The sequence below is a fragment of the Sapajus apella genome, unplaced genomic scaffold (genome assembly GCF_009761245.1).
Source record: "Sapajus apella isolate SASKATOON/1434 unplaced genomic scaffold, GSC_monkey_1.0 scaffold148, whole genome shotgun sequence".
Taxonomy (NCBI): Eukaryota; Metazoa; Chordata; class Mammalia; order Primates; family Cebidae; genus Sapajus; species Sapajus apella.
The window spans coordinates 586794-604750 of NW_022437088.1; the positions used below are offsets into that span (position 1 = coordinate 586794).

The following is a 17957-nucleotide window of genomic DNA, read 5'->3' on the forward strand; positions in this document are numbered from 1 at the left end:
TTTTTTTTTTTTTTTTGAGACAGAGTCTCACTCTGTCACCCAGGACATTTTCCTTTTTCCCTGGCCTGAAATCACACAGCCCAAGACAATGAAGTTGGGCCTGGGATTGAACTTCTATTCTTTTTTTCTTTTTTTTGAGACGGAGTCTTGCTTTTGTCACCCAGGCTCTGGAGTGCAGTGGTGCAATCTCCACTTACTGCAACCTCTGCCTCCTGGGTTGAAGCGATCCTCCTGCCTCAGCCTCCCAAGAAGCTGGGACTACAGGCGTGCACCACCATGCCCGACTAAGTTTTGTATTTTTAGTGGAGACAGGATTTCACCATGTTGGCCAGGCTGGTCTTGAACTTCTGACCTCAAGTGATCTGCCCACCTCGGCCTCCCAAAATGCTGGGATTACAGGAATGAGCCATTGTGCCTGGCCTGTTTCTTCCTCTTTTTTTCTGAGCTTTGACATTGTTCTATGAAGATGTGATGCTGGAGTTGCTACAGCTATTTGTGACCTGAAGGGGAGTGGTCAATAGGAAGATGGCACAGAAAAGGCAGAAGGAACCTGACTCCTTCTTGAGGCTACTGAGCTGTTAAAATCCTAACTGGGCTGGGCCTGGTGGCCCACACCTGTAATCCCAGCACTTTGGGAGGCTGAGGTGGGCAAATCACCTGAGGTCAGGAGTTCAAGATCAGCCTGGCCAACAAAGTAAAACCCTGTCTCTACTAAAAATAAAAAAAATTAGCTGGTTATTGTGGCAGGTACCTGTAACCTCAGGTACTCGCAAGGCTGAGGCAGGATAATCACTTGAGCCCAGGAGGTAGAGGTTGCAGTGAGCCCAGATCATGTCACTGCCTGGGCGACAGAGTGAGACTCTGTCTCAAAAAAAGCCTGAGTAAGGTGGTTCATGCCTGTAATCTCAGCACCTTGGGAGGCCGAGATGGGTGGATCACCGGAGGTCAGGAGTTCGAGACCTGTCTGGTCAACATACTGAAACCTCGTTTCTACTAAAAATACAAAAATTAGCTGGGTGTGGTGGTGGGCACCTGTAATCCCAACTACTTGGGAGGCTGAGGGAGAAGAATAACTTGAACTCGGGAGGTGGAGGTTGCAGTGAGCTGAGATCAAGCCACAGCACTCCAGCCTGGCGACAGAATAAGACTCCATCTCAAAACAAAAGGGCTAGGTGCTTGTTATTCTTGTTCACTGCTAAATCCTCAGCAGATTCTCAGTAAGTGCTGGATGGATGAATGAATGAATTGAATTTCTTAGGAGGATCAGAACACGAGGTCAGACAGATCAGTAGAGATGAGGGTTGTGAAGGGTAATGGGGTTGGACTATATCATGTGGGTGATGGGGAGTCCCTCGGAATGAAGACACTCCCTCAGAGCAAGGACTGTGTCTTCCTTCTTAACTTGGGGGCCTCTTCCCTCTGGACCTCCTCCTAAAGCCCAGGAGGAGGCCGAAGCCACAGGGGCTGCATGGGTACAGAAGAAACAGGCCCCGACTCCTTCCTGGGCCTGCAGGATGGCGCTGTGTTCCACAGGCCGCTTGAGTGTCTCTGGCCTTTGCCCAGCACTAACCCACCAAGCTGTACAAAAACATCATCTTCTGCTCTTCATAGATGTTCATGGGGTTCACCAAGAGCTGAAAGAGACCTAAGGGCACAAGGTCAAGCCAAAGGCCAAAAGATGGGTCCTAGCCCTGATCCAGCCTCTGCCCACCCCGACTTTCTGCTTCCACACTCACCTATGGCCAGGAGCCCCCCAGCGCCTGCCCCTAGCAGGAAAGCAGTGACAGGAAACTCGCCCGGCTGGCGCCACAGGAACTGGCTGCAGGAGACTGGCAGCCCCCAGCTCAGGAGCCTCTGCACCGCTGAGGGGGGACAGAGTAGCTCAATAGCCCACTCTCCCACCTGGGATGGGCTCGTGAGGACTCGGGGATTGCAGGTGGATGGAGGCTGGGGGAAGCTGGCAGGTGGCAGTAGGAACTTGGGGGACCCTGCAGGAGGATGAGGGAGCCTGAGGATAGGTTGGGTGTAAGGGATAGACGAGGAAAGGGCTGGGCTGGGGGGCAGGGGGCACTAGACCTGAGAGGTGGGGGCTGGACACTGAGCTGGGGGACAGTGTGCGGGATTCCAGGAGAGCTGGGATGAGAGTGGACGCCGAGGGATGCCAGGTCTCTGCTGAGTGACTCACTGGTATGAGGCTGTTTTCTTCTTTGCCCTCTTGCCCCATTCTTATGATGTTGAATGTCCATGAGTCAGTTTTGGGGAAGCACCGCTCATCCCAGAAGTCTCCTTAAGGTTCTGATGAGAGAAGAGGGGGCCGCCTGTCGCTTCTGCCTCAGAGGAAGCCTAGGCCTGAGCTCTGGGCCTTTGAATCCTGCCGCTCTGCTCCGAGAAGTGGGGAAGGAGATTAGACACCTACCTACCCCCGCTCCAGTCCTCGGAACTGGGTCAGGGATTCCAAGACACATGCAGTGAAAGCCCTCGGAACCTTAGAATGTGGTGAGAAATTCCAGGAGCACGGAAGTCAGCGGGCTTCTCCTGGAGACAGGCAGACATTTGGTCTCAGCAACCATGTCCAACGTCACGAAGGATGTTGTGCACCCCTCGGCGGGAGAGGAGCCTAGCATGGCGAGAGCTGTGGTTCGCAGCGTTGGAGGCTTTGCTCTGGGCTTGTCTTTGGCCACGGCCTACGGGCTTCTGGAGCTCCTGGTGGAAGGGCACAGCCCCTGGGGCTGCCTGGTGGGCACCCTCACTTTGGCTGCCTTCCTTAGCCTGGGCATGGGATTCTCCCGCCAGGTCCGAGCCACTGTCCTCCTGCTGCTGCCCCAGGCCTTCTCCAGTGAGCCTGGCACCCAGGGCCGGGGGGCAGGTCCTGGGGCTGGTGCTGGGGCAGGAGAGATGCTGGGGTAGAGTTAAGGGAAATAGTCCAGAGGCTTACGTATGGGACTTGCTGCCATGTTTGGGGCCGGGGTCTTGTTTCTGATGGAGCTGTCGCCCCCAGGGCAGGGCCGGACACTACTGTTCGTGGCTGCCTTTGGGTTGGTGCTTCAAGGGCCTTGTACCAACACTCTCCGCAACTTCACCCGGGCCAGCGAGGCTGTAGCCTGTGGGGCAGAGCTGGCGCTGAACCAGACCGCCGAAGTGCTGCAGCGGGCCAAGCAGCCCCTTGTCAGTAAGTCCCCCACCCCCACCGCTGTCCCCCACTGGCCCCCCACCCCTTCATCCTGCATGTCCTATAGTCCTTTGGCCCCCTTCTCTGCTGGTGCTAATTGCAGAGCATCTGGGCCTGACAGGGACTCTGGGCACAGCGACACCCTCTCTCCTTGCTCTCTGGCCTCCTCCACTGCCAGATGAACTATCTCCCAGGCCCCAGAATCCAGGCTCCCCACCTCTGGAACGGCGGCCCCCTCTCCACTCCCTGCCTAAGGGGCAATGGTGAGAACCAGCCCCTAGAGGAGGAGACACCACAGCGCCTCTGTCCCTTGCCCCTCAGGTGCCCTGAACAAGATTAAAGCTATTGCCCAGAAGACCAAAGAAGTGGCTGACCGGGTCCGCAAGTTCTTTCGGTCAATCATGGATGGTGTGAAACATGTAGGTAAGCACATTAGCATGTCTAGTCCTGGGGACTCAAAATGCACCCGGGTGCAGTGGCTCATGCCTGTAATCCCAGCACTTTGGGAGGCCAAGGTAGGAGGATAGGTTGAGCCCAGGAATTTGAGACCAGCCTGGGCAACATAGCAAGACCCCGTCTCTATAAAAAATTTACAAAAAATAAATAATAAATAAAACTAGCCAGGTGTCAGGCCGGGCGTGGTGGCTCATGCCTGTAATCCTAGCACTCTGGGAGACTGAGGTGGGTGGATCACCTGAGGTCAGGAGTTCAAGACCAGCCTGGCCATCTTGGTGAAACCCCATCTTTAAAAAAAAAAAAAAGCCTTCCCTTTTGTGGCCATCACCTAAGCGGGAGCTGCCAAAATGAAGTTCAATCCCTCTGTGACTTCCAACGGAAGCAAGAATTGCAAAAGGCATTTCAATGCAGCTTCCCACATTCTCAGGAAGATTATGTCCTCCCCTCTTTCCAAAGAGCTGAGACAGAAGTACAATGTGCGATCCATGCCCATCCGAACGGATGATGAAGTTCAGCTTGTACGAGGACACTATGAAGGTCAGCAGATTGGCAAAGTAGTCCAGGTTTACAGGAAGAAATATGTAATCTACATTGAACGGGTGCAGCGGGAAAAGGCTAATGGCACAACTGTCCACGTAGGCATTCACCCCAGCAAGGTGGTTATCACTAGGCTAAAACTTGACAAAGACCACAAAAAGATCCTTGAACCGAAAGCCAAATCTCGCCAAGTAGGAAAGGAAAAGGGCAAATACAAGGAAGAAACAATTGAGAAGATGCAGGAATAAAGTAATCTTATGTACAAGCTTTGATTAAAACTTGAAACGAGAAAAAAAAAAAAAAAAACTAGCCAGGTGTAATGGCGCATGTCTGTAGTCCCAGCTACTGAGGAGGCTGTGGTGGAAAGATCTCTTGAACCCAGGAGTTTGAGGCTGCAGTGAGCTGTTATCGTGCCACTGTACTCCAATCCAGCCTGGGTGACAGAGTGAGACTCTATCTCTAAAGAAAAAAAAAAAGAAGCTGGTCATGGTGGTTTATGCCTATAATCCCAGCACTTTGGGAGGCTGAGGTAGGTGGATCACCTGAGGTCAGGAGTTCGAGACCAGCCTGGCCAACATGATGAAACCCCGTCTCTACTTAAAAAAACAAAAATTGGCTGGGTGTAGTGGCTCATGCCTGTAGTCCCAGCTATTTGGGAGGCTGAGGCAAGAGAATTATTTGAACCCAGTAGGCAGAGGTTGTGGTGAGCCAAGGTCATGCCATTGTACTCTAGCCTGGGCAAAAAGAGCAGAACTCCATCTCAGAAAAAAGGAGTTCAGTTTCCTCACCCGTATCCCTGTCCAAGCCTCTTCAGGCCCCTCCTGGGTGCTGGCTAGTGCTCACTGGATACAGCACAGCCAGCACAGGCCTCTCCAGCCCTGGGGTTGTGAGAAGAGGCTGTAGGATTCCAGCTCGGGGTGCCCACCTGCATCTGTCCCCAGCCAGGGCTCTCCGGAATGTGTGGCAGTGGCTCCTGCATGTCGGGGACGTGTGCAACGCGGAGCTGGGCAACCCTTACCTGAAGTGTGCGCGGGTCTTTGATGACGCCAAGGACAGCTGCATGAAGGTCATACCGCAAGCCTACCATCTGTGTTACGTGCTCATGCCCTTCAAACTGGCGCTCTGTGGACTTGCCAGCTGTGAGAAAGCCAGGGCCCGCTATCGGGGAGGGGCTGCTGTGAGGTGGGGCAGGGAGGGAATGTGGGGGTCAGTTGGGAGGACAGGCCCAGGAGGACCATTAGGGGGCAACAGAGAGGAACCCATAAGGATGTTGGGACCAGTATTGGGGGTGGGGTGGGCAGTAGGGAGGGACAGGTGTTGGGAGAGAGGGGCCACAGGGAAGTGCTACAAGGTTTTGGGCAAATGTGGAGGCCAATAGGAAAATAGAAATTCAAGAGGCCCTGTGAGAAGAGGTCTTCAGAGGTGGGGGGGCAGGTCCGGCTGTGCCCCTCCTTCGGACACTCATCGGATTCTGCCCATCAGTGGTCCAGGTGTTCTGTGTCATCCCCAAATACCTTCAACCCTTCTTGCGCCAGACCATCGGCACCCGTGAGTGATTCCCTCCTCCCACACATGGTGCTCCCTAGTGGTCTCCCTCCCTCATCCCGGTGTGGCCATGGCCAGCCCCCAGTGATCCCAGCCCATAAAGGAGAATGTAAGAGAAAGAAAGGGACTCAGAAGATTATCCAGGCCCATATTCATGCTGTACAGATCAGGAAAATGAGGTCCAGCCAAGGGCCAGTGCCTCACCATGCCTGCCCCCAGAGCAGGAGCTGGGAACAGAACCAGGGGCTCCTGTCCACAGTCAGGTCATTGAACTCTTTCCTTAGGGGCATCTGTTGCATGCCTGGTGTCATGCTGGGTGCTGAGCATGTGGTGGCAATGGCACAGATATGTGGAGGCTTTGTCCCCCTCCTCAGTCCACCTTGACCTAAGCACTGGGGGGTCCCAGCTGGTCTGTGAGCTGCGAGTCCCTTAGGCCATGCCAGGCCCCTCCCCAGGTGCAGTTCCACCCTTCCCTAACTCTCCTTGCCCACGTCTCCCCTGAATCTGCTGGCCCCAGCTGTGATTCAGTTGCTCAACCGCGTGCGTCAGGAGTTTGAGTTCAACATTACAGCCACCCACCACTTCTCTGTGGATCTCAGTGCCTCTCGGAGCCTGTCGCAGGTAGCCATGGACCTCCAGGAGGCTGTAAGCATGAAGCTGCATCGCATCCGAGAGGCCTTGGCTCTGATGGGTTTCACCACGCCTCTGCTGCTTGTGCTTCTCTACCTCCAGTGAGGGGCTACCGGGGGGGGGGGGGGGGGCGGGGGGGGCCGGGCCAGGGCTGCAGGGGGCGCTCACCTCCCCCTCTCCGGGCATGGGGGAAGCTGAAGTTGCTGGGTTGGAGGGGGGACACCCTGTGCGGTCCGGCCCGGGGAGCTAAAGGGCCTCACATGTGCTCCACCTCCGTTTCCCAGAGCCCTATTTTACCGGTACTGTTACCTGAACTGGGACCATTATGACAATATCTACATCACCAGCCGGTTCCTGCGCATGGAGGCTGTGCGCTCGTCGGCTGGGCTGCCCACGGTGCTACCACTCAGTGCTCACGAGGCCAGGCGCTACATCCCGCCGGGTGAGGGCCCTGAGGACAGGGGGAACCCGGCTCAGGGAGCCCAGGGCTTCCGCCCACCCTGCTGTCCTGCAGGGCCAGAGGGAGGAAACATAACCCAGAGCTTAAGGAACTTTCAGGGTGATGGGAGACACTGGCCAGTCCTTGGGGAGCCCGCAATCTGAAAGCGGAACATAGACACCCTTGGAGAAAGTAGCCAGAGACAGGAGGGGCAGATGGTGCTTCGGAGAGCACCCTGGACGTCAGGACAGCAGGGGGTGGACACAGTGAGGGAAGTCACTTCTGGGGTGGGCAGGAAGTGTGAATGTGCTAATATGGAGGGGGAGGACTGCCTGTGAGGCAGGGAAGCAGGGGCAGGAGGCCTCTCTAAGAAATGGGGTCTAGTGGACTGGAGAACTGGGGAGCATCCTCCTGACCATCCCGCTTCCGCTCAGGATCCATCTTCCTGTCCCAATGGGAGAAGTTTTTTTGCATTCTGGAGACCTTCAACCTTATCCGACACCTCCTTCTCGTGCTGTTCCTAGTCTTCCTAGACTATGCTGTCTTCTGGGTGCTTGACCTGGCCCGGCACCAGCTGCAGGGGGAGCTTGTGGCCCGCAGTGAGTGCCTGCATGACAGCCTCCTCCCACTCACCCACTGGAGCCCCTTGGCCTGCCCCTGCATCTCCCCATCCGCTCCCAAGCCTTCTCCTCTTCCTATCCTCAGTCCCGGGGACTCCCTGAATGTCCCCATGTCACTGTTACTCAGTAGTCCCCAAGTGTGCCATTCTTTTAACTCTATCCTCTGCCTAGTAACACCCGTGTCTAGGTCAAGGTTATAACATACAGAGTAGTTAAAAATGCAAGCTTAGCCTGGGCGTGGTGTCTCACACCTGTAATCCCAGCACTTTGGGAGGCTGAGGCAGGCAAATCATGAAGTCAGGAGTTCGAGACCACCCTGGCCAACATAGTGAAACCCCGTCTCTACTGAAAATACAAAAACTAGCTGGATGTACTGGTGGTGCCTGTAGTCCCAGCTACTCAAGAGGCTGAGGCAGGAGAATCGCTTGAACCTGGGAGGCAGCGGTTGTAGTGAGCTGAGATCACACCACTGCACTCCAGCCGGGCAGCAGAGCGAGACTGTCTCAAAACACAAAACAAAACAAAACACACAAGTCCTATAGTCAGACTGACCGGGGTTCAAATTCCAACTCTGTCCTTTATTAGGCAGTGACCTTCAGCAAGTTGCTTAACCTCTTCAGCTTCAGTTTCTTTTTATTTTTTTATTTTATTTTATTTTTTTTTGAGACGGAGTTTCGCTCTTGTTACCCAGGCTGGAGTGCAATGGCACGATCTCGGCTCACCGCACTCTGCGCCTCCTGGGTTCAGGCAATTCTCCTGCCCCAGCCTCCTGAGTCGCTGGGATTACAGGCACGCGCCACCATGCCCAGCTGATTTTTTGTAGTTTTAGTAGAGACGGGGTTTCACCATGTTGACCAGGATGGTCTCGATCTCTTGACCTCGTGATCCACCCGCCTCGGCCTCCCACAGTGCTGGGATTACAGGCTTGAGTCACCGCGCCTGGCCTATTTTTTTTATTTTGAGTCAGAGTCTTACTCTGTCACCAGGCTGGAGTGTAATGGCTCGAACTTGGCTCACTGCAACCGCTGCCTCCCAGTTTCAAGTGATTCTCCTGCCTCAACCTCCCGAGTAGCTGGGACTATAGGCATGTGCCACAACGCCCAGCTTATTTTTGTATTTTTAGTAGAGATGAGGTTTCACCATGTTGGCCAGGATGGTCTCAATCTCTTGACCTCATGATCCCCCTACCTGGGCCTCCCAAAGTGCTGGAAAGGCAGGTGTGAGCCACCACGCCTGGCCTCTTTTTTTTTTTGAGATGGAGTTTCCATCTGTTTCCCAGGCTGGAGTGCAAGGGTGCAATCTTGGCTCACTGCAATCTCCGCCTCCTGGGTTCAAGCAACTCTCCTGTCTCAGCCTCCCAAGTAGCTGGGACTACAGGTGCATGCCACCATGTCCAGTTGTATTTTTAGTCGAGACGGGGTTTCATCATATTGGTCAGGTTGGTCTCGAACTCCTGACTTCAGGTGATCTGCACACCTCACCCTCCCAAAGTGCTGGAATTACAGGCATGTGCCACTGCGCCGGCCCAGTTTTTTCACCTGAACAATGGAATAATAATGGTAGCAATCTCTCTGGGTCGCTGTAAGGAGTAAATGAGATTATGTGTGTTGGGGCCAGGCGTGGTGGCTCATGCCTGTAATCCCAGCACTTTGGGAGAATGAGTCAGGAGTTCGAGACCAGCCTGGCCGACATGGTGAAACTCCTTCTCTACTAAAAATACAAAAAATTAGCTAGGGGTGGTGGTGGGCGCCTGTAATCCCAGTTACTCAGGAGGCTGAAGCAGGAGAATCGCTTGAAGCTAGGAGGCAGAGGTTGCAGTGAGCCGAGATCATGTTACTGTACTCCAGCCTGGGCAACAAGAGTGAAACTCTGTCTCAAAAAAAAAAAAGAAATTATGTGTGTTGGATGCCTAGTAAACCATTGATTGAGAATGTGAGCCAAGCAGAGTGGCTCATGCCTGTAATCCCAGCACTTTGGGAGGCTGAGGTGGGCAGATCACCTGAGGTCAGGAGTTCAAGACCAGCATGGCCACCATGGTGAAACCTTGTCTCTACTAAAAATACAAAAAAATGAGCCAGGCATGGTGGTGGGCACCTGTAATTCCACCTACTCAGGAGGCTGAGGCTGGAGAATCGCTTGAACCCAGGAGTTGGAGGCTGCAGTGAGCAGAGATTATCACTCCAGCCTGGGTGATAGAGTGATACTCTGTCTGAAAACAAAACAACAAAAAAAGAATAAGAAACTCCCCAAAAAACAAAAAACAAAACCCCCAAACAAACAATAAAGCACTTGGTTCAGTGTCTGCTACACAGCCAATAAATGTTTCTGGGGGGCCTGATTCAGTGGCTCACATCTGTAATCCTAGCACTTTGGGAGGCTAAGGCAGGCGGATTACTTGAGCTCAGGAATTTGAGATCAGCCTGGGCAACATGGCGAAACCCTGTTTCTCTCAAAGAAAAAAAAAAAATTAGCTGGTGGTGGCACATGCCAGTAGTCCCAGCTACTTGGGAGGCTGAGGCAGGAGAATCCCTTGAATCTGGGAGGTTGAGCCTGCAGTGAGCCAAGATCATGGCACTGTACTCCAGCCTGGGTGACAAAGTGAAACCCTGTCTCAAAAAATAAGTAATTTTAAAAAACGATAATAACAAATGCTCTGGGTGGTCATGGAGGCCAGGGGCGTGGACTCACTGATACTTAAGGTCGTCTTAGATCTGGTGACTTGGATAGGAAGACCAGACACCAGTGCCACCCAGCTGGACCACGGGGCCAGTCCCAGGAGCCAGAACTGAGGTCAAGCCCCAGGGCACCATGAGGGTGCCTGAGGCATCGGAGCCCCCAGCTGAGGGTCTGACTCATCCTATGACCTGCGCTGCTGCACTTTCCTCATTCCAGAAGGTGTGGGCTTTTCTGCATAGCAGCTGCCACGAGTGTCACTCACACAGCGTCTTTGTGCCAGGTCCTGTGTTGGTGTCTATAACTGTGGAAGGGACTGGCTATGCTGGGAATATTTACCGTGACCTGGTGTCAGCATTTAATGTACTGCAGCAAGGCAACATCAGTATTTTGTCCCGGCGTTGTCTCCTTCGTCCCTCGGAGCCTGACAGCACTGGTTACATAGTCATTGGTATCAGCCACACCCTGAGGGCCCTGGGGGTGTGGACACCATGCAGGAAATGAGGGCGCAGACTGCTGGGGGTGTGGGGGCGCCAGGAGTGGGCTGGCATCTTGTGCTTGCTGGCAAGGCTTACTGAGGCTGCTGTGCTCCCAGGTGTCATGTATGGCCTATGCTTCTTCGTCACCCTGTTTGGCAGCTATGTCAGCCGGCTGCGGCGAGTCATCTGTGCCTCCTACTACCCATCTCGGGAGCAGGTGAGGGGTCCAGGGCTGGGAGCTAATCCCTGTCCCCTCCGCAGGGGGCTTAGCTAGTGGCCATCGGCCTTGGCTTTGGGAGCTGAATTCCTTCAGCAGCTCCAGCCCTCTTTCCTCTAGTTGAACTCCAAAGGAAATGACCTGGACTTCAAGCCTCTGGACCCAAGCTGGGGCAGGGAGAAATGGTGCCTCTGGGGCAGGGCTTCCTAGACAGCATTTAGCTCCAAAGTCTTGTTAAAATCACTGGGATGGCAGTCAGGGAGGGGATGGGGGTGGGGAGTTGGAGAGTGGAGCAGGCGCCAAGGCTCACACCTGTAATCCCAGAACCTTGGAAGGCTGAGGCAGGACGACTGCTTGAGGCAAGGAGCTCAAGACCTTTTGGGCATCAAAGTGAGCCTCTGGGGCCGGGCGCGGTGGCTCACGCCTGTAATCCCAGCACTTTGGGAGGCCGAGGCAGGTGGATCACGAGGTCAATAGATCGAGACCATCCTGGCCAACATGGTGAAACCCCATCTCTACTAAAAATACAAAACATTAGCTGGGCATGGTGGTGCGTGCCTGTAGTCCCAGCTACTTGGGAGGCTGAGGCAGGAGAATTGCTTGAACCCAGGAGGCGGAGGTTGCGGTGAGCCGAGATCGCGCCATTGCACTCCAGCCTGAGTAACAAGAGCGAAACTCTGGCTCAAAAAATAAATAAATAAATAAATAAATAAATAAAACAAAGTGAGCCTCTGTCTCTATTAAAGATGAAGAAGAAAGAAAAGAAGAGAAAAAGAAAAAAAGAAAAGAAAAAGCCAGGCATGGTGTGTGCCTGTAGTCCCAGCTACTAGGGAAGATCGCTTGAGCCCAGGAGTTCCAGGCTGGAGTGAGCTATGATTGCATCGCTGCACTCCAGCCTAGGCGATGGCATGGGACACTGTCTCAAAAAAAAAAATAAATAACATGGTGGGGAAGTGGGGGGCAGTGTTGGCATGTTGAAGTGTAATTAAAAACTCACCATCGTTTTTCACTCATTTTGTAATCATTTACTGAGCATCTACTTTATTCTCCCATCTCTACGCTGGTCTCCAAAGATGCCAAGATGAAGCGACACGGTCTGGAGCTCACAGTCTCAAGGCAGGCCGGACAAACTTTTAACAAGACATTATAATGTCTTTATTTATTTATTTTGAGATGGAGTTTTTGCTCTTGTTGCCCGCTGGAGTGCAGTGGTGCACTCTCAGCTCACTGCAACCTCCACCTCCTGGGTTCAAGCGATTCTTCTGCCTCAGCTTCTCGAGTATCTGGGATTACAGGTACCCGACACCACGTCTGGCTAATTTTTGGTATTTTTAGTAGAGACGGGTTTTCACCATGTTGGCCAGGATGGTCTTGAACTCCTGGCCTCAGGTGATCCACCCACGTTGGCCTCACAAAGTGCTGGGATTATAGGCATGAGCCACCGTACCTGGCCGACTTTATAATTTATAATTTAAAAAGCACATTTATTTAGGAATGAATAAAAGTGCTATGGAAATCCAGAGGAGAGAGTGGTAACTCCACCTGGGCAAGCCCAGAAGGCTTCCCAGAGGAAGGGGCATTTGAGCCAAACCTACAGGGATTCATAGGAGTTGGATAGAAGGAAAAGGTAGGGAGTGGAGATGGGTGTAGAGGGCATTCCAGGCAGACAAAACAGCGTCAAGTGGGACCCCATCCCTGATCTCCCCGCACTAGGAGAGGATCTCCTACCTGTACAACATACTTCTGAGCCGCCGAACCAATCTATTGGCTGCCCTGCACCGATCAGTGAGGCGGCGGGCAGCTGACCAGGGCCACAGAAGTGCCCTCCTAGTGCTGGCCAGCCGGTGAGACCAGTCTTTCCTATCGGGGTGGGGCAAGAGGGGACAGAAAAAGAGCCAGGAGTCAGAAGGGATCTCTGTCCTCTCTAAGTGTCAAGAGATTTGGTGGAAGAGAATGCCTGTCCCATACCCTTCACGCCGTGAGAGATGGGAATTCTTAGGGACGAGGAGTGAAGGGAGGAAGGAAGGCAGGGCCGTGGAGAGGCTGCTGCTGAAGTTAGAGGGATGGAGGATGGACTGCAGGAAGTCAAGAAGTCCTCCTGCCATTTGGAGGTTGGTGCTGGAGTGAGGAAGCTGAACCTGGCGGGCTGGCCTGCTTAGTGTCTGTGACCCCTTTTCTCAGGTGTCCCTGGCTACGTCCATTCGTCAGCCGCTTTTGGCTGCCTCAGGCCTACTGCCTGGGCTGTGGGAAGCCCCAGAGTGAGGGAGACATGGAGAACGTTGTGTCCTGCAGTACCCCAGGCTGCCAAGGTGAGAGCCCCTGGGGCGTGTGCCTCTCCCTGCTCAGACTTACCCCGCTGGCATATGACAATCAGCTGTGGTCCTTCCTTGATGGAATTCTCTTATGCCTCACCTTTTGTGTCTCTCCCTTCATAACTATGTGAGTTCTTATTTACACAGAGCCCTCAGGTAGCTCATTTTCTCCATGCTTGCCTTTATTCTTCCGGGTATTTATTTTTTTTTTTGAGACAGAGTCTCGCTCTGCCACCCAGTCTGGAGCGCAGTGGCGCGATCTCGGCTCACTGCCAAACTTTGCCTCCTGGAGTGGGGGTTCAAGCGATTCCCCTGCCTCAGCCTAGCCTCCCCCATAGCTGGGACTATAGGCACCCACCACGACGCCCAGCTAATTTTTGTAATTTAGTAGAGACAGGGTTTCACCATGTTGGCCAGGATGGTCTCAATCTCCTGACCTCATGATCCGCCTGCCTCAGCCTCCCAAAGTGCTGGCATTACCAGTGTGAGCCACCTCGCCTGGCCTCTCTCGGGTATTTATAAATGGGATTTATATGCAAATGGCACTGCAGCAGTTCCCTAGTGTGCACCGCTTGAGAAGGATGGTTCCTCCAGGGGTGTGATGGGGAGGCAGGAGCCAGCAACCAGGAAGCACAGAGGCTGGGTGGGTGAGCTCGGGTTCACCCCCATTCCTCTGGCATCTGTCAGGTCTGTACTGCCTCACCTGCTTCCGCCTCCTGGACAATACCTGCTCCATATGTGCCTCTCTCCTCTCCTACCAAGGGGACCTGGACTTGGAGCTGTGAGTCTTTCAGTGACATGGGGTGGCGGGAGTCTATGGGGGTGGTGGGAGTAGCCACCCTCTGCCAGGACATCTGTGGGCCACTGAGATGAGCGATTTCTCCAGGGATTCTAGCGATGAGGAGGGCCCTCGGCTATGGCTGGCTGCAGCTCAAAGGAAGGACCCCGAGCAGGCGTGGTTACTGCAGCGACAGCCCCAGGACGTGCTCGGCAGGGGCCTCTCAAAGGAGTCCACTTCTGAGTCCAGGTGAGCAGGAAGCAGGAGTTGGCACCTGGGGTTTGTGAGGCCCAAGGATGTTCTGTTCCATTTACAAAGCCTTCCTGGGTGCCTGGACCTTGCCAGGGCTGGAGACGGACATGAGGGGAGGGGAAGTAACTGTGGTTTGCCAAGTCCCTGCTCTGTGTCAGCACCGTGGCCCTGGAGGAGCTCACCATGCCCTTGGGGAGAGTGACATCAGATAGATAACAGGGTGGATAGCACCCTGATAAAGGAATGAAGAGTACTCTGGGCAGCACAGAGGACAGAACAACCAACTTGGGAAAAGGGGCGTATTAATGAAGGCCTCATAGAAGAGGTGATAAGTGAGCTGGATTTTTGTTTTGTTTTTTTGGGACAGGGTCTCACTCTGTCACCCAGGCTGGAATGCAGTGGCGCAATCCCAGTTCACTGAAACCTCGGCCTCCTGGGTTCAAGCAATCCTCCCACCTCAGTTTCCTGAGTAGCTGGGACATCAGGCACACCATCACGCTTGGCTTATTATTATCATTATTATTTGGTAGAGCTGGGAGTCTCACTATGTTGCCCAGGCTGGTCTCAAACTCCTGAGCTCAAACCATCCTCTCGCCTTGGCCTTCCAAAGTGCTGGGATTACGGGATTATAGGAGTGAGCCATGGTGCCTGGCCAGGGGCTGGATTTTGGGGGCAACTTCGTGGTTTGCTGGGCTGAGAAGTAGAGGAAAGCATTTCAAGGGGAGGCCTGTGTGGCTTTGGAGAATGTGAGGCATTCAGAAGGGTAGAGCCCAAGGGATGGGTGTGTCTGGATAGAGATCTCGGAGAATGCTGGGAGACGAGGTTGGAAGTCAAGATGGGAAGAGATGGGCAAGACATTTACTTATCATTTGAAGAGCTTGAGTTGGAAAGTGATGTGCTTATATTTGTCTTTTTCTTCATATATATATATATATATATATATATATATATATAAATAAAAAGATGGGTGTGGTGGCTCACGCTTGTAATCCAAGCACTTTGGAGGCCAAGGCGGGCGGATCACCTGAGGTCGGGAGTTCAAGACCAGCCTGACCAACATGGTGAAACCTTGTCTTAAAAAAAAAAAAAAGTAAAAACACAAAAATTAGCCAGGCGTGGTGGCGCGCGCCTGTGGTCCCAGCTACTCAGGAGGCTGAAGCAGAAGAATTGCTTGAACCTGGGAGGCAGAGGCTGTGGAGAGTTAAGGTTATGCCACTGCACTCTAACCTGGGAGACAGAGCGAGGCTCCATCTCAAAAAATAATAATAAAAAAGTAATAATGCAAAAATTAGCTGGGCATAGTAGCATGCGTCTTTAGTTCCAGCTACTCAGGAGGCTAAGGTGGGAGGGATCCATGAGCCATGGAGGCTGAGACTGTAGTGAGCTAAGATTGTGCCACTGCACTCTAGGCTGGGCAATAGTACAAGACCCAGTCTCAAAAAAAAAAAGATTTAAAAAAAAGTCAAGTGGGATCATGTGAAGACAGGCAACAGGCAGTTAGTTATTCACTGGAGTGGCTTATGGGAATATTTATCATGGCATCAGGAAGACTGAAACTCGATGGGTTGAGTGGTGACTGGTAAAAAGGACTCAGAAAGGTCGGGCACAGTGGCTCACACCTGTAATCCTAGCACTTTGGGAGGCTGAGGCAGGTGGATCACTTGAGGTCAGGAGTTCAAGACCAGCCTGGCCAACATGATGATACCTCATCTCTATTAAAAATACAAAAAATTAGAGCCGGGCACAGTGGCTCACCCCTGTAATCCCAGCACTTTGAGAGGCCGAGGCGGGTGGATCACGAGGTCAGGAGTTCAAGACCAACCTGGCCAAGATGGCCAAGCCCCGCCTCTAAAAAAAAAAAATACAAAAAATTAGTTGGGTGTGGCGGTGGGCACCGTAATCTCAGCTACTTTGGAGGTTGAAGCAGGAGAGTCACTTCAACCTGGGAGGTGGAGGTTGTAATGAGCCAAGATCATGCCACTGCACTTCAACCTGGGTGACAGAGTGAGACTCAAATGGACTCAGAAATATGGTATGTGGCTCCTGCATCACTGTTGCCAGGAGTCTGATAATGCTTTTAATCTAATAAGTGCTATAGTTTGAAAAAATGTAGCTTGATGGTGAAGAGAAAGAGAGCTTCACAGAGCGAGAGAGTAGCTTGAAGGGGATTCAGCACTGAGAGGGTTGTCTAGATACAAGGACAGGGAGATCTGAGCATTTAGGCAGTGTAAAAGAGCATTGGGGAGGGAGGTTTGGCTCTAGGGCCAGGTGGACCAGGTGGCCTGCCTTAGAAAGGAGAGGCTGGCAGAGGCAGGGGTGGAGAGAAGAGGTTCCCCTGAGCAGCTGAGCCCGCTCCAGCCTGATGGCCTCGCTTCTCTCTGGGGAGTAGGAGGCAAGAGCACCTGCTGAGCGAGCAAGAAGGGGCGGCTGGGAGTGGAATAAAGGTTTCAAGGAGTGGGTGGTAGAGGTTTTTGAAAGACCTGCTGTGGGAAACGTGCAAAGAAGCCGACTGGGGAGGTTAAGGGATTTCCAGGTAGCATCAAAGGCCTAGATGATGCTGGAAGCGTTAACCTGTAATGATTGCTCCAGTGCACTTGGTTATGTGATTTTCTCTGGCAAATGTGGTAGCCATGAATAGGATTCATGGGTGCAGGGCTTTTTCTGGGCAGGTCAGGAGGACAAGATGGAGTGAGCATTGAGGTGTCTTTGGTAAGGGTGTCTGAGACGACTGGGGAAGAGGAGGGGCTGAGGCCTGCGGGGGGCAGCCCAGGGTCTCTGTCTTGATGAAGTGTTAGAGCAGGGACAGTGGCCAGGAGGGAGAGCTGGCTGAACAGGAGGGGCTGAGACACAGGGTCATGGCCAGGGAAGAACTCTGGAATAAATCCAGTGAGGGGCCAAGGCTGAGAAGGACGTCTGAGTCGGAACAGAGATGATGGTCAATAGGACCAAGCAGGTTAGGGATTGCGAAGCCAGAAAACTGGATGGATCCTCTAAGGAGGAGGTTGCAGGACCATACAAACAGCAGGGGTCCAGAGCCGGCGTCTTAAACGTGGCAGGTGTCTGGCAGGCCTGAGGAGACAGCCACAGCGCTGGTGGTACAGCTGTCGTGGCAGCCAGGGGCTTTGCAAAAAACAGTACAGGCCAGCTGGGTTTGAGAAGGTTAAGCTGCCTCCACTTGGGAGGACTGCAAAGAAAACTGTCCAGTGGGCACATTCCAGTGTGAATGGGGTGGTGGAGGTCGTGATGAGTCGGGAGGTTGAAGGGGAAGCAAAGCTTTCTTTTCAGAGGTTCCAGAGGGCCCAGTGAAGGGCTAAGCTGGGTCAGCAGAGGGGGTGGTTTGACCCTTGAGCAGGTGTGACCACTGAGGTCACTAGTGGTTCTGCCCTTCCTAGCAACGTGGCCTCAGGCAAGTCACTGCCCCCCGATCACCATCAGCCTAAAATCAGAAAATATCTACAGCCATGGGCTGGTATGCCTCATGGGCCTGGGAGAGCAGGAGGTGCTTGGAAAGAACGGGAGCTGGATCTGAACAGATGGGACAGGGCAGGGGGCAGGGATGCACCTGTGAAGACAGAAGGTGGGTGATCCGGCCACCCCCTTCCTCTCCTTACTAGTGACCTGGATGAGGAGAAGGGGCCTCAGCAGGGGAAGCATGGGCAGCAGCCCTTACCTGAAGCCCATCAGCCTGTCAGCATTCTCACCAGCCCTGAGCCCCACAGACCACCTGAGACATCCTCTGCCCCCAATGCAGCCCCCACTGCAGCTTCAGAACCCTCAGTCCCTCTCTCACCTCCCTCTCTTCCAGATCTTTCCCACCCACCCCCCAAATAAACCAAAAGTGGACACAAGT

The 17957-nt window shown here is 53.4% G+C and overlaps 2 protein-coding genes across 4 annotated transcripts in view; one reads left to right on the forward strand and one right to left on the reverse strand.

The window, feature by feature from the left end:
• Positions 1-2460, reverse strand: part of DCST1 (DC-STAMP domain containing 1) — an 18687-nt gene extending 16227 nt beyond the window's left edge. Inside the window, exons 1-4 of one of the 3 annotated variants that reach the window (XM_032264866.1) lie at positions 2417-2447; positions 2186-2327; positions 1737-1862; positions 1571-1645 (exon numbers count right to left, since the gene is read on the reverse strand). In XM_032264866.1, the coding sequence (XP_032120757.1) occupies positions 1571-1645; positions 1737-1862; positions 2186-2246 (262 nt within the window). In that variant the 5' untranslated portion in view covers positions 2247-2327; positions 2417-2447. Of the gene's footprint in view, positions 1-1570; positions 1646-1736; positions 1863-2185; positions 2328-2416 lie in introns of those variants that run through there. The other 2 variants (XM_032264867.1, XM_032264868.1) reach the window with 2 other exon arrangements.
• A 34-nt stretch (positions 2461-2494) lies between these two features.
• Positions 2495-17955, forward strand: DCST2 (DC-STAMP domain containing 2). The gene is made up of 15 exons (XM_032264865.1): positions 2495-2836; positions 2999-3169; positions 3491-3592; positions 5104-5301; positions 5645-5710; positions 6225-6438; positions 6622-6779; positions 7211-7375; positions 10353-10520; positions 10665-10765; positions 12479-12609; positions 12947-13074; positions 13765-13858; positions 13964-14104; positions 17722-17955. The coding sequence occupies exons 1-15, from the start codon at positions 2569-2571 to the stop codon at positions 17936-17938; spliced, it is 2322 nt and encodes a 773-aa protein (XP_032120756.1). The 5' UTR covers positions 2495-2568; the 3' UTR covers positions 17939-17955.
• Positions 17956-17957: the final 2 nt, after the last annotated feature.